Source organism: Temnothorax americanus, unplaced genomic scaffold (assembly GCF_048541705.1).
Source record: "Temnothorax americanus isolate GAGA-0224 unplaced genomic scaffold, ASM4854170v1 Scaffold59, whole genome shotgun sequence".
Lineage (NCBI taxonomy): Eukaryota > Metazoa > Arthropoda > Insecta > Hymenoptera > Formicidae > Temnothorax > Temnothorax americanus.
This window is the reverse complement of record NW_027509741.1, coordinates 133,455-157,761: the sequence shown is the minus strand read 5'-3', so window position 1 is coordinate 157,761 and position 24,307 is coordinate 133,455. Positions and strand designations below refer to the sequence as shown.

General features: G+C 39.0%; 1 protein-coding gene and 1 pseudogene across 1 annotated transcript in view; both read left to right on the top strand.

Moving 5' to 3' along the window:
- Nucleotides 1-6,675, top strand: part of Tk (tachykinin) — a 77,579-nt gene extending 70,904 nt beyond the window's left edge. The window contains exons 3-7 of the mRNA XM_077419793.1: nucleotides 65-331; nucleotides 643-900; nucleotides 1,118-1,352; nucleotides 2,139-2,372; nucleotides 3,896-6,675. Of these exons, the coding sequence (XP_077275919.1) occupies nucleotides 65-331; nucleotides 643-900; nucleotides 1,118-1,352; nucleotides 2,139-2,372; nucleotides 3,896-3,906 (1,005 nt within the window). The 3' untranslated portion in view covers nucleotides 3,907-6,675. The remainder of the gene's footprint in view (nucleotides 1-64; nucleotides 332-642; nucleotides 901-1,117; nucleotides 1,353-2,138; nucleotides 2,373-3,895) is intronic.
- An 11,782-nt stretch (nucleotides 6,676-18,457) lies between these two features.
- LOC143904850 (uncharacterized) lies at nucleotides 18,458-22,100 on the top strand (annotated as a pseudogene).
- The last annotated feature ends 2,207 nt before the right edge of the window (nucleotides 22,101-24,307 follow it).

Here is a 24,307-nt window from a genome sequence, read left to right as displayed (position 1 = left end):
TAGTTGTCTAGTTTTTATCTTTTGAATTATTTATGAGAGAGATTTATTCGTTCGATGATTACAGGGTAAGGACTCGAGCGCGCCCGACATTGAGGACAATCTCTTGCACGAGGAGTTTGACAAACGAGCACCGATGGGATTTCAGGGTATGAGGGGGAAGAAGGATTATTTGATACCTGATTTTGAAGATTCCTACTTCCGTGAGGACTACGAGAAAAGAGCGCCAATGGGTTTTCAGGGTATGAGAGGCAAAAAAGCATTCGAGGACGAATACTATAAACGTGCACCCATGGGATTTCAAGGAATGAGAGGGAAAAAATCTTTGGAAGAGGTAAGCTTAAACATTCGAATAAAATTATTATGTTGGAAGAGCTCTTAGGGCGATAATAGATCAACATCTACAACTTATAAGATTCTCCTTAAATATGAGGCTGTTTACACAGTGGATGCTACAAACAGACTATTAGTTCACTCTTTCTTTGAGCCACTTCGTCAGTTTATGTAAGCACTGCAAAAAGATTCTTGGTCGTCCAAGCATTTTAAATATTAAGTTGCGTGCCTCTTAATTGGCAGACTTTAATTTTCCTAAAACGCTGTCATTGTCGTTTATATTCTATTTTATTAAGAAGTGGCAATCTGCAGGTATTGAGCGAAATTGAAAAGAGGGCCGCGATGGGCTTTTACGGTACTAGAGGGAAAAAAACATACGTTTTTGAGTATCCACAAGATTATGAAAAGAGACTTCTTGCGATGGGATTTCAAGATATGCGCGATAAGCTGAAAGAATTTCCGGCAGAGTGGGAAAAAAGGGCTCCCATGGGATTTCAGGGAATGAGAGGCAAAAAAGCATTGCTCGACGAGATAGAAGAACTTGAGAAACGAGCCTATATGGGTTTTCAGGTAAGTTAATCAGTTGCTTAATTATGGAAATATCATATCTAATAAATTTTCTTAAAAGAAAAAATATTCTATGCGAAGTGTAATAACTTTGTGCTGTGGTTATTATGAAAGAATGTAATAGTTTAGTACAGTAAATCAATTGATAAAAAACATTAGTAAAAAATAAAAAATAAAGTTTTGGAAAGTTTATTAACTGTTTAATTAATGATTGTTTCAGGGTATGAGAGGCAAAAATGACGCCTTTGAAAATTATGTAGATTACATAGATCCTGACATGGATTTCGACAAGAGAGCGCCAATGGGTTTTCAAGGGATGAGGGGCAAGAAAGACACCGATAAGAGGGCACCAATGGGTTTTCAAGATATGAGAGGCAAGAGGAATGTAGGACAAAGATTTCAGACCGGCATGGATTTTGACTGGCATGGAACTCAATCATTAAACGAATATCAAGGTAGAGTCCGTGCTGCTCTTATATATGTGACCTATAATAATTAAATAAGGGAGAAGCATTTGAAATATTATGACAATTGATATTTGTTATTAATATTGGTCTTTGTAAAATATTTCTCACGTTACAATTATTAGTGGTCTTATAAAATAATTTAATTGTGAGATAAATATATTTTATCAATAATTTAAAGAGTAATTAATCGAGAACCATTTACTTTGAACTCATATGAGTCTAGTTTCATAAAGCTTGCTATATCATTATAATACATTGAAACTTGTATTATCTTTAGTATAAATTTTAATATTAAAAGTGGTTAATGCAGCAACTTAATAAAAGTTATTTCTTTTATATAAGAAATTTCAAAAACCTGAAGATGCGGTTGCACGAAAACGAAACAAAATAAAAATTATTCGCGTGCCTGTGTAGTTTTTATTGCAGTCGATATATATTTAATTAAATGTGCTGTAACTCGATGAGAAATATTTTCTTTTGTTTTTATCGCGCATTCCAGAGTATTTTGTGAAATAGCTAAATGCTTTCCGAATGTCCCTCGTAACGCCACTAGACGATACAATCGATCGAGTCCTTGTAAGTGGAAAGAACGCGTATAACGAAGGCTTCCCAAATATTTAATTGTCTTATTATCCATGCATCTCCGAATAAACTCTGTAGTGAGACGGCGGACAATTTTCTTTTTGTTCCCTTCTTTTTTCTCCGTCCGCGTACGCCGTACGATTTTTGGCTCAAAATTGTCACACTGGCCCACGTTGTGTTTTCCCCGTGCAGGAATGAACGATAGGAGACATGCTCTAGCCTCGTGCCAAGTCGAAAAACGATCGCCCTTCCGATATTTTGATATACGCGGTAAGAAAAATCCACGATGGGAGTTACGGGGAATGTTTGTGGGGGTGAGAGGCAAAAAGTGGGCGAGAGCCCCGTACGAGGACAACAGCCCGTTCGTAAGGGTGTTTGATAACACCGAGAGGATCGGCGTGGATGTGGATTCGCCGGCAACATTAGGTAATTCGATCAGTTGACAGCCAATTAGTAACAAACATTTATGTTGCGAGATTCTCTTTTTCGCTTTATTCATTTTTTATGCAAAACTAATAGCTGAAAGATTGCGCTTCTAGTATTTATCAAGTGTCAAGTTAATTATTAGAATTCGTGTTTGCAGAAAAAAAATTAATTAAATAAAAAAAATTAAATTAAAAAATTATCTTTTTTCGTAAAAGTGTTCATCAAAGTATCTTCTATACAACTATCATAAATGCGGCATATGTCATTTGCAGAAATTTTTGATATGCAAAATATCATATATTCTTTTATCTATTTATTTTGCATGCGATGCATCGAGCATTTAAGTGTACTCATTGTCAGTATACTTGCGTAATATACATTGATATATCTTACTCTCTTGTCGTAATAAAGTTTATCTACGCTTCTGAATTCTATACTTTATCTATATTTTATAATTAATACTTATAATCACTCGTTTACGAATTATTCCGCACTATTAATGCTGTGAAAATATTTTTTTCCTTGCATACGGGTGCCAAGTGACATTTAAAACAAAGCTAAGGATTATCTTCCTCGCAACTACGAGACAATAGCGACGCAAGAGTCTGCTTTAAAAGTTTCTCCGCGGCATATTGTCATCGAAAAGTTGCTTACCATTGTGTATAGACGATTGCACGAAATAGCGATAAAATTCTGCATTCTAACTTTGGGATGACAGTTTGACTGAGTTATCTATACGCATAATTCAATTACAATAACTGGTTTTATTAACTAGTTTATTGAAATGCATAAAATGCATAAATATTTAATCAATCTTGCATTATTTATTCTTTATTGATATTTAGCTACTTTATTTTAATTTTTATTAAGAAAAAAATAGTAACAAAGGATCAAACAGTAAATTTTCTAAAAAAAATACACTTCAAATATTCTTTCAAGCAATTTTTATAATTGCACATAATTTCTTATTGGTGTCATGGCATTATATAAGAGGTGTTTTATTTAACTCTTAGTTGAAATATCTCCGTTACTTTTACAAATATAAAAAAGTAGTTAACTTTTTGCATCTTTCCTTTAAAACTATACAACTTCTTCCTTAACTTCTTTTTCATATTTGTAAAAGCAACGAAGTTATTTGAGATGTAAGAGTTAAACAGGACACTTTGTATATACGTATATATATCATCGTCACATATGTATAATATAAATATGTCCTATTTATATGCATTAGGTATACATATAAGTATGTAAGTGTATAAAAAGTTTTTATTTTTTAAATGGGAAATGTTAAGTAAATAAATAATGTAGAAACTCTCTTTCACTTCAAGTATAAAATTAGGAGTGTGTATATATAAGTTATTCTATTACATTATACAGCAATAAAAGTTGTTCTTTAGATAAAGTTTAGTCCTTAGCTCTTCGTATAATTATACTGAACAATTGACGGTAAAATGTAGCGTCGATTCCCCAAATATTTAGAAAGGTACCGTATCGTAAACTATATTTTCTGCTTTGTGTTTCAGATTTACAATAATACAGCAGCTCTTAGAAACGGTAACAAAACTGTTACGAAACGTCTCCTCTAAATAATTTAACCAATGTAGCTAAATCTAAGAACGAGAAAAAAAAAGAAGAAGACGCGTTTATCAGTTATGATGATGGGTGCAAGTATGCTGTCGTCTGTTAATTTATCAATCCGTTAATTAAGGCTACGTTATTATAATTATTTTTACATGTCATAAGCTCTAATGTCATAAGATCTTGGTCTAGTCAACGTAGTTCGTTATATATATCCTATCATTTATATTTTGCCGCTATATATTACAAGATTCAGAATTGCGTGCGTTGAACGCAGGTCGCAAGCCGCATGTCGCAGATATACAATTACGATTGAGGGCGTAAACTCAAAGTGTACACAATGAACACAATGTATGAAAAAAGAGTTTTACGACAGTGTTTCATAAACGGTATTTTGCGAAACTTTTGTTGCAATTCTATGAATAACTCTCCTGTAAGAAATAGTATATTGTACAACTAGTGAGAAAAGTGGTCGATTCTGAATGAGTGTGAAGTTGTCGCACGAGCAAAGCGAGTGCGACCATCACACTCATTTGGGCTTGACCACTCTTCTTTCCACGAGTTGTTCATACTATTTTTCTTAACAAGAGCGTGAAACAGGCCGCTTTTCGCGCTTGTTTTACAATTTCATTTCTCCACAGTTAAGAAATGGCTCCATTTCTCAACGCTTACGTCATCGATGCGAAATGGATTGTTTTGCTCACTCAAAATAAGCGCGAAAAGCGGCCCATTTCACGCTTGCGTTATTATAGGAAAATTAAATTATCTAAAATTCTTATTCTATATTTCATATCTATTGCTAAAATATATATTTTGAAAAATTTTATATATAAAAAAGAAATATTGTTTAATTGACGATTTTTTATATCAAATATACGATACATAAATTAATCAATCAAATCACTCAAAGAATTTAATCTGCATTATGTTAAATAAAATCTAAATTATGTTTAAGTATATAATATATATTACGCATTAAATTAAATTTTTTGTAAAAGAAATTGTTATTAATGAGACAAGAGTTTAACATGCATAAAGTTAGATTTATAAAAAATGTGTCTAAATTTCTAAATGTTAATTAAACTGGTACTTAAAAAAATCATGCTTAAAAATAGATATATTTAAATATAATACTATTAAATTTTGTTTATTTTTTAAACAAAGATGTGTGCATTAATTAGATATAAAGAAGTTTGTTAATTGAAACACGAGTACCTATCTGTTTTTAGGTTGCATTTTAATATAACTACAAAAAAATTTTGATTTATATATGTGCATTTACGATTTGGGTCTTCCGACCTGTGTTGCAAACGACACGTTATACTGACGATGTGTAATTAGTAAGTTTGATTAACTCGAAGATATCTTCCGCCGATTACAATTGTACATGTCAGCGAAATCTTTCGAAAGATGCCTATATCAGTATTATTATTGTTGATTCATACAGAATGTAAAGAATAGCAATCATAGTAATGATACATTCTTGAATGAATTTATAGAAACGATTATTCCTTAACAAGAAGATTCAAATAAAAATTGATAGTAATTTTGGGATTTTTAACATCAAATATTTTAAACATTTAAAAGTTAAAGTAAAATATCTGTAAAAAGAATATTGTTTTTAAATTAACAACAAGACAAAAATTTAATGCATGCTCAAAATTAAGTTTACAAAAAAATATTTAAGTTTTTAAATGTTGAATATAAGCAGGTACTTGAAATAAATCACATAAATAAAATAATTTTATTGTTAAGGAAAAATTGATTTAGGATTCATGGAACAATGTACTTCTACTATTAATATTGTATGGAACACTCTGTATATTTATAAATCCCGTGCAGGATTTGTTCTACTTTAATTTATGGACACATATCGGCGCAATTACGACAAAGTAATTTTACGTCCTCGACTCCGAGAAATAAAATGTAAACGGGGAATAGATGGCGTGTAAGTTAAGATTGAATAGTGTATAAAAATATCTAGCGTACTCGTGACATAGATAGGAATTATATTTTTCTCTGGATGTTAAGCGGTAATTGTTATCGTAGATACAATTACGTTCTTAATTATTGTCCAAATCGTTTTATTTTCGTCTTTCAACGAGATGCAGAATTGATTGACGTTGAAAGGTGACCATTTTTGTGGTCATTGGTTCCGCTCAACGAGATAAAATTTAATTCTGATCCTGTTGAGACACTTTTAAGTAATCATGATCCGAAACATTTTACTTCACGTTTAATTTCTCTCTCTACTAATTGTTATATATTTTTTCTAATATAGTAACGCGATATTACAATAATAGTGGTATTGCACATAATGAATTTCTTATTGAGGAATTATAACTTACTAATTTCCATCACGCAGTATGCGGAATTTATGTTGTCATGTACCTCTATGTTTGTTGCATATCTTGTTATAAAATAATAAATTGCTTCAGGCTCTAATATTTCTATATAGCCTGTAATGTTTTATTCATGTCCTTTCTTTAATTATTTCATAAATATACAAATGCGAAAATTTAGCATAAATAACTATATGTGTATATGTATAATATATATACTATATTGATTGGGAGTCGTCCTTTTTTATTTCCATTCGATGTTATGTAACTTTTTCTGGATCCGGCATGATTAGAGTGAGAAACTTAGAAAAATTTCAATGAAAATATTGCAAATTCTGATTGTAATTAGCATAAATAATAATCAATAAATGGCTGTCATGAATTATTTTGTGACATTTTAAGTACCCATTTACGTTCATTTAATGGATGTAAATTTGCTAACAAATAATTATATTAATTTAAAATGGCAAAAGTCTTATCGTTAATGTGTATTATTGAAATAATGAACAATTTGTTTATTTAATAATTATTACATGTTTTTAAGAAGAGTTTGAAATTAAGTTATGCTAAAATGTCTAAAATTATATCGAGTTATGCTAAAATTGTGACCAAAATCTATGCTACTCATCAAAAGAGTTTGGAAGTGATAAAGATCCGTACTAATTGTTATTGACTGTCTGTACTATAATAGAGGCAACCTTCTTTTACGTGTTAATGCCTGCCACGATTTTCTGTTAATTGTACTTATATCTTATTTCGTAGTAACCAAAATATGAACATGCAGCAACGTGGTCATCTTGCCTTGGTACTGGTGAGTAAAACTCAGGGTAACAAATATATGTGTAATAGATACAAATTTGATACTTGATACAGGTCTCATCGTCTGTTACCGTTCACATTTGCATCAAATTTACATATAAATTTTTAACAGAGCATACGAAAAGTACCTACACAAAAGATTTAATTAGTATAAGGGTAAGGCGAATGTTATGATACTTCCACTGCGCTTTCTTCGAATATGTACGGATATTAACTCGTGCTAATTATGGGTCAACCTTATCTTGATTGTTTATATGCTTTTTATTTCAAAATCTTTTTATGAATAAAAATTGCATTTATTATTTAAAATAGTATATTATACACTTGCAAAAAATTTGTATCTAACTAATAATACGTCTCTTAACTTTATTCACTCAAAATGGCGAATATTAATATAAAATATCGAGAGGCTCAAAAATTTACTTTGATACTACTAAATCAGTTTTTTATATTTCTTAACTGTAATACTATTTCGATTTTAATAAAACTCAGGGGAACGGCCAAAAAGCAGGGAGTCGTAGGATTATTTCGATCAATTAGAATTTAACATTTACTGGTAAAATGCAGAGAATATTAAAAAGAAATTCGGATATCTCAGAAAGGTAACATGAGAAGAATATTAAGGACACACTTATTAAGTAGACACGGAATGTTTCCCGATAAAGACCTCACACTACCTAAAAAGCTACGGCAATATTACTCGGACTTACCAGAACATAAGGCAAAATGTAATGAATGCGGTACAGTAATATCATATGTAAAGAATTATGTCTATTTAAAACGACATTTAAATAGAAAACATGACACAATAATCCAGAGTCTTCATGAGTACGTATACACATTCAAGAAGTTATTAAAATATTAAAACTTATAAAGTAAATGTTATGATAAAACAAGCAATAACTAACAAAAATTTAATAATTTAAAGAAAGTCTATAAAACAGTCATTTGTAATTTCGATCATAAATGTGCTTATCAATACGTAATAATTAGAATCTTTTAATTATTTTGCATATACCGGGTGTCTCAGACCACCCGTATCACCCGATTTATTCGTAAACGCAACATTTTAGAGAAAAATGTTCCAGACCAAAGTTGTATGGTTTCAAGGGGTACATAAGATGGTGTCATTAGTTTCACCTTAAATAGTTGCTTGAAGGTCACGTAAATGTCACCTTCAATTTTTTAAATAAAACTACCTACTTTGTAACGATGCACCCCCAAACATGCATCGTTCCGGCGCAAACACCTCGCCGAAGCCACCCCGCCGACCATCCGCGGGGTAAAGACCGGGCACAGTGCGCCCATATTTTTAATAAACACATAATATTAGGAAGTCCGCGAACGGACTTAAGGCCGTGGCACATAGAAAAACTTAAGCAGTAAAACTCAAGCAGTAAGCAAATCAGCCAATCACAATTAAGAACTTAAGGCACGGCCCTAAGCGGTAGCGAATCCATACCGTTGATTTCTTACTGCTTAAGTTTAACTGCATAAGTTTTTCTATGTGCCAAGGCCCTTAACGCGGCAACCGCCTCACCGCGCCGAGCGATGCCGAAGGCGGCCGAACGCCGCCGAACGCGATCGCAGCGTCGGGACGCCGTAACCACCGATCGTCCCGCCGCACCGTCCCGGCGCTCGCGACCGCCGTCGCTACCCCCACCGCGCCGCGACGCCGCAGCGACGCCGCCGCGACGCGTATATGTATAAGCCCGGCGTCGGACTCCGTCTTGAGACATGCTCCGAGTAGGACGTGTCTAGTTTACTCTCTTTGGGCGGATTCTATCCGATTACTGCTTATATATTTTCGTAATTTTATTTTATTCGCTTCACATATATCCTGCTTTGCGCTTCGCAATATATCCTGCTCCGCATTTGCATGGGAATGCTTGCACGTGTTTCTGGAATGGCTTGGAGGAGCACATGACGCAGGAGTATTGGCCGCTTACTTGAGAACGCTGAAGACATTCTGTGAGCTGACGAGCGAGATAACTATGTCTGTTCTTTATATGCCTTACCTTTCTTTAAAAAAAATAAAATTTACTCCAGATATTTTTACTCCGTTTTGCTATTATACTTTGGGTTTATATTTTCGTTTTCACCTGTACTTCTTTAGTTAATTATCGTCATTCTTAGATACATTCTGGAGCATTCCGTACGTTGGCCTTACCGTTCTTTAAAATTCACTTCGGATATTTTCTCTGTTAAGCTACTATATTTACTACTTCGTTTTCGCCTATATGCTCATATTCGCTGATTTCTTGCTTATGCTTATATATTTAATTAATTAACTATAGTCATTTTGAGATTCATTCTGGAGTTTTTTGATTTTCTATTTCTATTGTTATTACTATTTCCTCAGAATAGCTAGTATCTATTGAAATTTTGTTAATTTGTACTATACTTGTATGTGCTGTCGTTATTGTATCTGTATTTATTATTCGGGAACATTTTGGATACCGTTCATATCAGAACATTTCATTACATTTGCTTTATTAATTACATTACGAACTTGCAATATTTCGGAGTATTCATTGTATGTTTGTTCTTTACATTGTTACTTTTTGCATTATATGCCTTATTATTTATGATTTAATTGTATTTTTCTTTCAGCTAAATAGTTTAATATTTATATTATTGCCTGCGATAGGTTCTTTCGGAACTCGTTATTTCGAATTGTGTGTTTACATTCCGTTGCTCGCCTTGGTTTTTGCGTGTTTTTCAGAGGCGGGCTGCTTCCTTCTTGTGTTATTGTAACAGTGTGTTCTATTCGAGAATATTTATGAGAGTCTTTTCTTCGCATTCTTGTTCCATACTCCTTATTATTCTTATTCTGATATTTCTGTTTCTCTAATAATATATTATATGGTGAATAAAATATTATTTTTCATTTCGTTTTTATTATTATTGTTTGTCTACTAATATATGCGGAAATATATTTTACGCATACCGATTTATTGTGTACTCATCATGACTAAGGGTGGGAATCGAGGGAATCGTTCTCCCTCCTCCCCTAAGGAGAATAAAAATGGTAACTTTTCTAAGCGACTTAAAAAGGACGATAATAATGAGTCGTCTTCGTCCTCGTCCTCGGCCTTGGTCCTATTGAATAATGACCCGGCTTTTTCTAGACTTCGCTTTATTCAGTCTCAGTTGGGGAATAGATATTCGGATAATATTTTTGCTCCTTTTTTGGTTCATATTGAAAGTGTTTCTAACTCGTCTGATAATATTGGTAATGCTCACCCTATGAAAATTGGCAAACTTTTATGTAATAAATATAATATTAATACCCTGCAAAGACTTGGCAGAAATTTAATTAAAGTCGAGTTTGAGGATTACTTGGAAGCTAATTCGTTTGTTGAAACTAAAAACCTCCTTCCCTCGGATTTGTATGTTTATATCCCTAATTATAAGTTGTTCAGAACCGGAATTATCAGAAATGTAGATATTCACCTTTCCGGTGAGGAAATTATGGATGGTACTTCTTGGCCTGATGCTCCGGTGAAAATTCTCTCTCTTGAAAGAATGAAGTATCGAGATAGAACAAGTAGTGAAATCAAGGATTCGTTTTCGATTAAAGTCTCTTTTGCATCTAATCTCCTTCCGGAATTTGTATATATTTGGAGAGTTAAGTGTAGAGTTTTTCCCTTTGTTAATAAAGTTCGTAACTGTCATAACTGCCATAGATAGAGACATTCTGCGGTTGCTTGCAGAGGTAAACCTTTGTGTGTGAGCTGTGGATTGTCACACCTTACGTCTGAAGCCTGTAACTCGGTTCTCTGCTGTATCAATTGCAGGGGTGAACATGTCTCATCTGATCTTTCTTGCCCTACCTATTCAGCACATCGGATAATAAATACCGTTATGGCCTATACAAATTCTTCCTTCTCTCAGTCGAGAAGACTGGTTAGGTCTAGAGGCATAGAGTCTTGCCAACAGGCCATTAGTGAGTTTAGGTCCCAAGCCTATTATGCCTGGATTAAGGTGGTTCCTAATGAGATTGTGGAAGGTAATCTTCGTCGTAAGAATAAGAGAATTAGTCAATCGACTAGTGATAGCGATGGATCTGAATTGTCTCCACCTCCCCCCCCTGATTTGGAATCTACTATACGTCCTTCCGGCGAAGGGTCTATGTCTGGCGAGGCTATGGACCTCCAAATCGAACCTCGTTCGGATTTGATTTCAGAATATGTTTTGCCTTCATTATCTGGTTTATTCCCGAATCCCGATATTATTCTTAATGATATACGAATGTTATATAATAGTGAAAAATCCGAACATATAAGGGCTCATACCGTGTCGCAGTATCTGCGTGTTTTGTTTAGTAAACTTCAGTAGGGCATAAGTTATGAAGATTATGTAGTGGAACAGCAGGGGTATTACGGGTAAATTTCAAGAATTTTCTAATATGATTAATGATTTCGATGTAGTGTGTTTGCAGGAGACTTGGCTCCATGTGAGGTCTTACTTTTCCTTTAAAGATTTCCTCGCTTTTAGAAATATTACTCAACGAAGTAAATTGAATAGATATACAAGCTCTTTCCCCGCGGAGGCTCTGGCGATTATTGCTGCTGTCGATTTGACGCTGGTCAATTCGTGGGAACATGTTAACATATGTACGGATTCGTGGAGCGTCTTGCAAACTATCGCAAATATTAAACCATTTAGCAATGGCAAACTTAGCCCTTTGGTTCCGAATTTAGAGTCTAAGCTCTGTCTTGCCGCCGTAGCGGCTTGACGGTTAGATTTCCATGGTGTCCTGCACATAAGGGAATTTTGGGTAATGAGCAGGCCGACTCGGCTGCTAAGGAGGCTTCGCTAAGTGGCTCCTTACTTAGTAACAAAATTTCTCATAAGTATATTTCATCTCATCTTTTGTATGCTTACAACGATATTGATGCGGGGTTCTTGGACCGTATTAATAATGGATTGGGCAGGTTTTACATGGAAAATCTGGCCGATCTAAATTTGAATCTGTCATTTCTATCAAAGTTTAGAATTAACAGGAGAGATTTTGGATTTATGGCTCGTTTGCTTGCTGGTTACCCATATACTAACGTTATTAAGTATAAGTTTGATATCGGCGAATCCCCCTCATGCCCTTGTGGCTGTGAGTATCAAGATGTTGATCACTTAGTCTGGGCATGTAACCGGTTTGATAGTAGTAGATCTAGGTTTTTACGATTTCTTTTTGACCTTAAACTCTTGGCTCCTTTTTCTTGCCTATATTTATATAGTAACTTAAATTACAAGATTGTTAAGGCAATACTCTCCTTTATTAAGGATTGTGATCTCTGGTTGTAGATAGTTGCGCATGGCACATTTTTTATTTTTGAATAGTTATCGACCTCTCAGTTGGTCAAAGTAATAACTGAATCGGCTTAAAGCCTCCTGTAATTGACACAAGAGGGCTCCAGTGCTCCCCGCCACTGGATCCACTGTCTTGTATGGAAAGCGTGGTACCATGGCCTGTTGAGCCGGAGATCCACTAGGAACGCAAAGAAGAAAGAAAGAAGAAGAAGCCCGGCGTCGCTGGCACAGAGCGCGATTCCCGATCACCCGTCGTTCCGCCAAACCGATCCTGAGTTCCCGCACCAAGCCAGTCCGAACCGAAGGTCGAGCGCCTCTGGCATTCTCTGTCTTCGCCGAGTGAGTCTCGGCAAAGGACCAGCTCCTTTCGGTTAGCCAAAGCTTCTTGGATTCCTGCACTAAGCCAGTCCGAACGCAAGGTGGAGCGCCTCTGGCATTCTCCGTCTTCGCCGAGTGTGTCTCGGCTAAACGACCAGCTTTGCGCAGTCATCCGAATCACCCGAAGCCTGTCCGGACAAGAGGATAGAGCGCCTCCGGCATTCTCTGTCTTCGCCGAGTGTGTCTCGGCCGACGACCCGCTTCAACCGCGTTACCCACGCTTCTCGATTCATATCGCCGCCGCGCCTCGCGCCATTTTTCCGCGCTCCGGGCCACGCCGACCAGGAAATTGGCACCACCCGGACCGATCCTACCACCACGCGATCCGGCCCACGCGACAAACGAAAAGCGCCGGCTCCGCCCCGCACATACCGCGGGCTTCCCCGCGCCACCCGCGGCCGAACCAACGACGCCTCACGCGCACGCCCAACCGTCGAAAACCGCGCGGGCACACGCGAGCGAACCCCGCCAAAGCGGTACACGCGTGCCGACCCCTTGCAAATGTAGCGAGGGTATATTGTAAAATAATAAACGTTATTATTGTCAGTTAATCGAGGCACGACTTCATTTTGCTAACCTCGCCACCCGTCTGCTTCTCCGCACCTCCTTCGAACCCCGACCCGCCGCAAGCTAGATCCGCGCTTCGGAGTCAGGTTGTTTTATGGCGCCCGAACAGGGACACGACCGTAAGAAGCAGACCCGGGAGAACGGCAAGATGAAGGAGTTTTACTACCGGCTTAGTAAGAGCGACCTCGCGTACAAAATGGAAATGCTCGGACTCGACACCGTCGGCAGCCTCGACGACCTCCGGAAACGATTGAGTAAATTCATCGACGAAAAGCCCGAGATGTTCGAAGCACGGGACACCCTCCACCTCCCGCCCCCGGCTATAACCCTAAATCAAGACCCTCCGCTCACCCCGGTAACAGTGATACACACCGACCCCCCCGAGTAACCCGTCCACCAAAATCATGAATCAAATGCGAAAGTGGGGGTTGCACTTTGAAGGGAAGGACCCGTGGGCATTTATGGAGCAAATCGACGAACTGCGGGCCGCCTACGAGTTTTCCGACGCGCACTGGCTACGCGGGCTGCCCGAATTACTCCGGGGGGACGCCTTACTGTGGTACCGGAATAACCGCGACAACTGGACCCGCTGGGCGGAGTTCATAACCGATTTTAAGGATACATTCCTGCCGCGACGATACCGACTGCAGCTAGCAAACAAAATCCGTGACCGCGTACAGAAGGAGGGGGAACCGTACCTAAAATACGCGACGTAAATACTGACCCTTATGCGTAGGGCGGGAGGCTACTCGACTGAAGAACAAGTCGAACAGCTCTACGAAAACATGCACCCCGACTATCAAAGCCGCATCTGGCGGAGCAATGTGCGCAGTCCCCGGGAGCTGCAGCAGCGGGCAGGGGAATTCGAGCGACTGCAGCAAAATCGCAGGAAACACAGTGCCGCGAAAAGCACCGTCGCCGACCCACCGACTACCGCCGCCGTATACAACCGAAGCGAGTGCTGCTGGCGCTGCAAACAGCGCGGGCACACGCGCTTCGACTGCCAGCTCCCCGCCCATAAATTCTGCTCGCAATGCGGCAAAGACGGCGTCCTGACAAAGGAGTGCCACCCGCCTCCGGGAAACAACACCGGGACCGCGGAAACTCCGGCCACCCCCCGGTCCTCCCCGTAAAGTTCACGCCCCGGCCGCACCTGAAGACGCGCATCCGAGACCGTCCGCTGGACGCCCTGCTCGACACCGGATCAGACATCTCCTTCATCAACGAGCACACCGCCCAACTCGCGCAGAGCCTCGGCTTCCCCGTGACCCCGGAGGAAGGGCAAGTCCAGCTCGCCAACGGGCAGCATATCACGTTACCGGGCCGCGTCCGGCTACCGATTCAGACCACCGGCACAACAATCTGGCATTCGTTTACGATTATGCCAAACCTGAGAAGCGCGGTACTACTCGGGGTCGATTTCTGGGCGAAGTTAGGACGCGCCATCCCCGCGCCCGTCGATTCGGGACCCCGCGACCAGACCCCCGCCACCGCAATGACCGAGAGCATCGCGCCACACACCCCAGCCGAAATTAAGGAACTCCGGGAATTCCTCGCGGAAGAACTCCCGCTCTTCGACCAAGTAAGCGGGCCGACTGACAAAACTGCCCACCACATCCGAGTCAAAGAAAACGTCGAGCCGATTAAACAACGGTACCGACCGCGCAATCCCGCCATGCAGGCCATCATTAACGCCGAAGTCGAAAAAATGGAACGGGAAGGGGTAATAGAGCGATCGAATAGCGCGTGGAGCTCCCCGGTGGTCGTGGTACGAAAAAAAAACGGGAGCCACCGATTCTGCATCGATTTTAGACGGGTAACGACGCGACCGAGACCGACGCCTACCCCCTCCCTCAAATCACCGCGACGCTCGACAAATTACGCGGGTCAAAATACCTGATGACGCTCGACCTCAAGAGCGGGTACTGGCAAATGCCGCTCACCCCACCCAGCCGACCGATCACTGCGTTCACCGTACCAGGGAAGGGGCTCTACCACTTTAAAGTAATGCCGTTCGGCCTACACTCCGCTCCCGCGACATTCCAGCGGCTGCTGGATACCGTGCTCGGGGCAGAACTCGAACCGCACGTCTTCGTATACCTCGACGATATTATCATTATCTCGGAAACATTCGAGGAACACCTCCGGATTTTACGCGAAGTATTCCGGCGCCTCCGCACAGCAAGCTTACGACTCAACCCGGACAAATGCAGATTTTGCGTCGACCGCCTACAATACCTCGGCCATATAGTCGATCGCGAAGGGATCCGTACCGACCCGGAGAAAGTGCGGGCAGTCGCCCAGTGGCCGCGGCCGAAAACCGTAAAACAAATCCGGCAATTCCTGGGGGTAGCATCGTGGTACTCACGATTCATCCAAGACTTCGCGACCATCGCCGCGCCGCTCACCGCCCTGACGCGAAAGCACGCCCGCTGGAGCTGGGGGGAGGCAGAGGATACCGCGTTCAAGAAATTAAAAGATACCTTGACCTCCGCGCCGGTCCTCACGTGCCCAGATTTCACGCGCCGCTTCATCCTACAAACCGACGCAAGCACGACCGGCCTCGGGGCCGTGCTCACGCAAAACTTTCCGGAGGGGGAGAGAGTTATCGCATACGCCAGCCGCACATTAAATCAGGCCAAACGGAATTACAGCGCGACCGAGCTCGAATGCCTTGCCGTAATCTGGGGAATCCGGAGAATGCGCGAGTATCTAGAAGGATACTCATTCACAGTAATTACCGACCACCAATCCCTCCGCTGGCTGCAAAAATTAGATGCACCCACCGGCAGGTTGGGACGCTGGGCATTCGAGCTCCAACAATACGATATGGACATCAAGTACCGCAAGGGAGCCCTCAACCGGGTCGCGGATGCCCTGTCGCGTCAAAACACCGCCGCCGCCGTCACGACCCCGCCTCGCTGATCGTGGTGCCGCCGGACGCTACGAGCGGTGCAAAACACTCCCCGGGAACATCCCGATTACGAGGTGAGGGACGGGAAACTGTACCGGCACATATTGCACAACCTCGACTTTAACGAAACCCCGCCCGAAGCCCAATGGAAGGAATGCGTGGCTAAGGAACTGCGCCCCGAGATCCTCCACCGAAATCACGACGCCCCCACCGCCGGACATCTCGGCATCGCGAAAACGATGGCTCGCGTCGCCCAGTTATATTACTGGCCCGGCATGTTCCGGGAAATCGCACAATATGTACAAAACTGCCCTTGGTGTCTAAAGCACAAACCCGACCGGCGGGAACACTGCACGCCACGTCCGTCACCCGCCCGTGGCAACAGGTCACCTTCGACAGGTGACCTAATCGGACCGCTGCCGCGATCGAAGCAAGGCCACACATGGCTCCTGACAATGCAGGACCACTTCTCCAAGTGGTTGGAGATGCGCCCCCTGCGTCGCGCCACCGCCACCGCCGTAACCACGCACATCGCCGAAGCGATTATATTCCGCCACGGTTGCCCCGACACGATATTATCGGACAACGGCACGCAGCTCTGTTCCAGCAAACTCGCAAAAATGCTCGCCGCCCATGACGTCCGACACGTATACGCACCGGTTCACGCGCCGCATTGCAACCCGGTCGAGCAAACAAACCGGGTTGTAAAAACAATGATTTCGCAATACGTCGACCAAAACCACCGTAATTGGGATGAGCGCATCCCCGAACTCTAATTCGCGTACAATACGGCTCGCCACGAAGCCACCGGCTACACCCCCGCGTATCTCATATTCGGCCGAGAACCAATCTCTCCTCTCAACCGGGAGACCGCTCCAAACACCGCGGCCGCTCCATCGGACGAAACGCGCCGACACCTCGAGGAGGCCTACGAGCTCGTACGAATACATTTGGCGCGAGCGTTTCAGAGGCAGGAAAAATACTATAATTTACGACGCCGACAATGGGCACTAAAAGTCGTGGAGTGGGTATGGAAACGCGAATACCCACTCTCCAATAAAGCCGCCGCAGATGAATTTAACGCCAAACTAGCGCCAAAGTTCCGCGGCCCCCTCGAGGTGCGCCGAATTGTATCACCGGTAATCGTCGATCTCCGCGACAGAAGCGGCAAGTGAAGCCGCCACATCCACGTACAAGATTTAAAACCCGCGCCCACCGCCCCCGCGCCTAACGACAACGAAGAGGGCAATGACACCGAAACCGACGCCGGCGAAAACAACGAACCTGACATCGAGGAGGACAGCAATACCGAAACAGAAACTGACAACGATGACAACACGGAACCGGGGGATAACGGCAATAACAATAACAACGAAACAAATTCGGAGGACGACGACGAAGCAGAAGATTAGGCGAAAAACATATCGCCCCACTCTCAAAAAGGAAAATAAACACCAGCGCCGAAAACGAACGAGCTCACAGACGAGCCATGGCTACCGTCCAGAGCGAAACGTCGATCGAGAGAGATATTCTCGAGGAAATCAACAAGATCCTCGTCGAGCCAGAGGAGTATGACCCGGCCCACCCGGACATCGGGCATACTTGGTCGAGGCTCTTTAACCGAAGGTCCGCCGCCGCCGCCGCCCTCGCCAAGAGTACCGAACCCGCAGGCGTACCGCCGACACAGAAAAACGTGCCAACAATCGGCTGCACGATCCAGCGGTCCGACAAGCAGCAACGGCGGAAATTAGAGTGGCTCACCACCCCGCCACTTCCACTGAGCCAGCCGAAACCGCAAACCGTGCCGAGGATAACTAAGGTGGAGAGGACGAAAGTCGACCTGAAGGCCATACGAGGCCGTCCAAGACCCCTAGCACCGCCACCGACACCGGCCAACAACCCGCCGGCGCCGGCGAGACCTCCGCCGATACGGACCACCGGCCCGACGGCACCGCCAAAGGCAGCCACAACGAGAATCCTTGCGCCGCCGCCGCCGCAACCAGCACCAGCCGAGGTCCGACCACTACGGGCGGAAGGGACCCAGCCACCACCCCCGATCCCGGTAGCCGTAAAGGACGGGCACCAGGAGCTACAATCTCCCATGGTTTTGGAGGAGCCAGCGTTTGTGGCGCCCTCGCTGTATGTCACCCACAAGAGCTGAACTAATAATCAATATGGCTGTCGGTATCAGTCGGTATTTACCTTTTGATTACGCGTGACCACGCATTACACAGGTTGAGGTTACTGTTCATTACTGTTATTAAAATAATCAAGTGTTATCCAATATTACGTGCTTTGAATATCCGACTTGATCCAATCAGATTAACAAGAAGCTATAATTGCTAATTAACTGGTGAGTAATGTGGTAACTGATTTATTATCTCAATTGGCGTTCTGTTAGTACATTTCACAATATTATTATTACTTGCTGTTATTAAGTCGCATTATTACCACTATAAATTACCCTCGCTATAAATTTGGTAATATGGTGAGAAAATGTTTTGTCTCGGAATGTCGGTCGAGAAAAAACGTTCCCTCTCATGCGTTCCCAAAGGATGTCGAACGTCGCAAGAAATGGTTTCAAAAATTGAATATGAAACAATTAGAAGATGAAAGTGAAATTAAAAAATTAAGAATATGTTATAAGCATTTTCGTGATGATGATTACAGCGGTTCTCCAACAAGAAGAATATTACTGCACTTTGTAGTCCCATCTGTGCTTGTGTCACAACACATATCAGAAGTATCACAACATGTATTTGAAAATATTAATATCGATTATAATGAACATGGAAAACAACATGTAGAACAACATGAAAAACAACATGAGCAGACATTGCACATATCAGAAGTATCACAACATACATCTGAAAATATTAATGTCAATTATAATGAACATGGAAAACAACATATAGAACAACATGAAGAACAACATGAGCAGACATTGCACATATCAGAAGTATCACAATATATATTTGATAATATTAATGTCGATTATAATGAACATGGAAAACAACATATAGAACGACATGAAGAACAACATGAGCAGACATTGAACAGACAAGAAGAAACATTGTTGCACGAACAAGAGACGTTGCAACAACAAAACAATATGTTGTTGCGACAAGAAAAAAATGAAAAAGCATTAGCTGAACAGCAAATTGAACTGCAAAAGTATAAAGAAGCAACATCATTTGCGTTAAGGCAACAACAAAAAGATATCGAGAATATTCAAAAGACATTTAATGAACAAAATGCACGATTAAAATTATGTGCAAGACCCAATTTTCAAGAAATTACTCGTAAAAATTTATTAAGTCCTACAGCGAAGAAATTATACGAAAAAATAGTAAAAATGAAGAAAGCTTATAGACGATTAAAGAGACTTACTAACGTAGCGAAAAAAAAAACAACAGGTCACGAACAATACAATTATGTACAAATGATCATAAAGGGAATATAGATACAACAGCACATGTACGGCAGAATTTTATGAATATGCTCATAAGGAACCATGATAAAGCACCACAGGTACATTTCCAATCTTAATCGAAAATCTAATCTTACTATCGTATAAACATTTCTGGTCATTATAATAAAACAGAGTATTTAGTCTCTGACAACACTTGCAATTTTTATGGAATTTTTTACATTACAATCAGGAATTTGATCATTATAATTATGTAAATATGAGTTTTTGTATACTTAAACTACAGTTTCTAATATATATATTAAAAAATTTATTCAAATGAAAAAAAATTTTTAGATTAAATAATGTACAGTAGTTATATTAAATTGTATTTTAAGCCGTCGTATAAACGTAGTCAATAATTACCAGGAAAATCCGGGAAATATCACGGCATTTTTTAAATAAAATTTTGATCATATCCCTATATAATTTTCTAATTTTTTTTTCATAAATACAAGTATTGTTCAATAACTTTTTCATAATTTCTTTATAGAATATTTATATGAAATGTGTGTATAGATTAGGAGGAGTCTACAATGATAGAATTTAAGGTGAAAAATTACGTTTTATGCCTTAAGCTGTAAGAAATTGACAAATCACAGTTGTATGTGAAAAAAATATTTAACTATGATTTGTCAATTTCTTACAGCTTAAGGCTTAAAGTATGAATTTTACACCTCAAATTCTTATTGTAGGTCCCGCTTTATGCTTTGTATATTTATATATTTACTAACATTATGTTATATTTTTACTATCATAAATATGTAATAGCTATCATTGTTAGTTCCGGTGTACAATAGATGTTTTAAATTCTAAGGGCCGGTTTCTCCGATTAACGCGAGCCTCCGATTAAGTAACAAATCCAGTGGAACTGATCAATTGCACTGCTTAAGGACAAATACGATTGTACAGTTCATTGGATATGTCGTACTTAATTGGAAGATTGCGTTAATCGGAGATGGTCAAACCGAACCTAAGCCCCAAGAAATTAAAAATTATAGTTGACTATTCTTTTTGAATTCACACTTACACAAGTCGTCAATAACGTTTTTTCGCTTGCAGTTAACTACGTTTCCGAGTTGAGAAATCATATCAAAATGATGTATGAATATCTAGATGTGATAAATACATGTAATATTCTTTTCATTGATATATTATGTTGATATAATTTTTGAAAAATATTTTTTTAATTTATTAACAGGCCAGACGTTTTACGGTTGAAGAAAAGATATTTTGCATAGGAATTTGCCATAGATCCCGCTTATCATACAAATTTCTCTCCAAATATCTATTGTGTCCTTCAATAACTACCTTGAATAAACAATTGCAAACTATTCCTTTAGACACTGGGTGCAATAATATCATGTTCAAATATTTGAAATTAGTCGCAACAGAAATAGATCCCAAAGATTTACATGTAGTATTAATTTGGGATGAAATGTCATTGCAACCTGCCCTACATTATGACAGAAGTAAAGATAAAATAGTTGGAATCGAAGATTCGGGGATGCGAAGAACGAGAAAATTTGCTGACCATGCAATCATGTTTTACATTCGATGTCTTGCATCTGGTAATCATATGCCTATTGGCTATGGCTCTTGTAATAGTGCAACTCGTACTGCTCAACTAATAAGATGTATAAAGCAATGGTTAACAGTAATTATAAAATGTGGCTTCAAACCTGTGGCAACCGTATGCGATCAGCAGGGAGGGCAAAATATCGCAGCAATTAATATGTTGATAAAAGAGACTAATAATCTACGGTATAAGCAGCATAATAATTCTAGTAAGTAAATTGTAGTTTGTTATTTAATTATATAAATTATAATACTTAATTCGTTTCTTTTGTAACTATTTCTTACATATCATGTAATATATGCTCATTAGGCTTTATTTTTATTGCAGAAAATAAATTTATTATTGGAAACCATGAGATCGTTCCTCTTTACGACTATGTGCACCTACAGAAAAGTGTACGTAATAATTTATTAACGAAAGATTTGGTTAATAATAAGTGTAAGAAAGAATCGGAAAAACAATTTGCATAATGAACGATATTGTAATAGCATATAAAATGGATATATATTCTTTTCTAAAACAGCGACAGATGCCAAAGTTAAATGACAGACACATTTTCCCGAATCTCATTCCAAAAATGAAAGTGAAATATGCAACGCAAGTAATCAGCCATACCGTGGCAAATTTTATAAACATCGTACTTACATGGAATAAAGGTAAAGTGCATTCATTATTGCCAAATAAAATAATAAATATGTTTATTTAAGTTATGTAATACAATACAACGGACATAATACTCAAATGCTGTTTTTTATTACAGGTATTGTGAATACCGTAAAGGGGGAAATGTGCCTACCAGCCAGTGCTGCAATAACAGCAGACATAATATTATTTTTCGATAAATTGTTTGACTCCTTTAACAAAAAAGAAAATAAGGAATTGTCATGTATTATAAGTCCAGTAAGTAAACACATTTCATTTTGGCAAAATGCTGTTAATAAAATTCGGCAAATAGATTTTATTGAAAATACAACCCATAAACATATACGACATAATGCAAAATGTCTAACGAATTGGATATGGACTATCAAAGGGGCACAGTATGTGTGGAATATACTGCAAAAATGTGGATTTTCTTTATTCAATTTAAGATATCTGAATCAAGATCTTGTAGAAAACTGTTTCAGTCAGATTAGAGATCACGGGCACAGAAACAATAATCCAACCTCATATCAATTCTGTGCTTCTTTCAAGACGCTTGTGACGACCAACTTGACATCTAAGCATTCTATTTCTTCTAATTGTAAGGAAAATGATGAAGGGACATCATTATCGCTATCAAAAATGATTTCTACAGCTGCAAGTTGTGAAAACGACGAAAAAGAAGAAGAAACTGAATGTACAGATTCTTCAATACCATCAGCGACAAACTGTTATATTTTCGTGGATACAGATAAAATAATAAAAAATATTATAACGAATAAAATTGTAATGCAATGTGCAGAATGTGTACAATGACTAAAAAATGAGGATATTTTAAGAACTATAAAGCACGCATTTCAAGTTGCAGAATTGAAATTTGTAAACTTCTTCTATGAAACAGAAATCAAGAAGAAATTAAAAAGTATTTTATATTTAGAAGTATTTACAAGAATTTCAACACATTGTACCACGCTACTTGATTATTTAATAGAAGAAACTGCACAAGAGTTTATTATTCAATGGTGCAAATTTATTAATAAAATATTAAATGGAACCCAACGAGAAAATTATAAAAACAACTACATTTATAATGAAGCGAAAAGAATGTCAATGAGGTTTACAAAAAAGAAAAATTTGAAGCAAACAAAATAATTGTATCAATCTAAAAGAAGTGGCACCATCTTTCGACAGATTGTAAGTATATTACAGTGTCTTGATTATTTTAATTATTATTAATTAAATTATCTGAAATTGAAATAAATATTTTATGTGCAAATTAACAATAGATTAGTGATTTTGGTATTTTTTATTTATATATAGCAGTAATAATTATATAGTAGACGCACTTTTTGTATCAATAATATATTTCTTATTAAAAATTATGTCAAAAGTTATTTTATATCACTAAATTATTGAATGTTATATACTTAATTTAAACAAACAACTTATTTTTTTCTTTTCTTTTTGCAATTTTATTATAAATGATTAAGACGCTATTTTTCTTATCAATTTTCTAAATAACTGATAATATTTTTTCTCAATACTAGGCCGAAAGTACGTCGTTCCGGCTTCCATCTTACGGCAGAAAGCCTAACTTTTATGCCGTGATAGTGTCGCGCATGCGCTCTGCGACAGCGGGCCGAAAGGTACACTGATGAGACTGGTACACAATACACAAGACGGCCGAAAGTCGAGAGTCGCTCACTCTGTTACATAGAAACTTATTCGCGCGCATTAATACAATAAAAGAAGTTCCCATCATACAGTAGAACCTCTATCTTCTGTATTAACATTCTAACCACACTCCGCTAACTACTCTTGATTTCTAACCTTAAAATTTATTTGCAATTGATGTATGCCAATATTTGACAGTTATCTAATTTTGTGAATTGTGCATAATAGAAATTGCTATTACTACAATTATGAGTGCAAATGAATCATCCGATGAATCATCAGATGAAGATGAAGTTAACAGAAATTTTGAAGCCGAAGCGCAATTAATTATTGAAACTGACACCTTACCTAAGAAATCTGCCGAGAGATACCTACTTGTGTACGAAACATATAAAAAATGGAAAACGGAACATAAAAATGCATTGTCACAATCCGAAGAAGATAATCTTATAGTATATTTTCAAAGTTTACAAACAAGGTTAAGTCCGGCAACGTTGTGGAGTGTGTACTCAATGTTGAAAAACATATTATACACAAGAGAGAACATTGATTTAAGCAAGTATTACAAGTTAATAAATATAATTAAAAATAAAGCCAAAGGTTATAAACCAAAGAAATCTGCTGTGTTCACATGGGATGAAATTATGAAGTTCATGAATG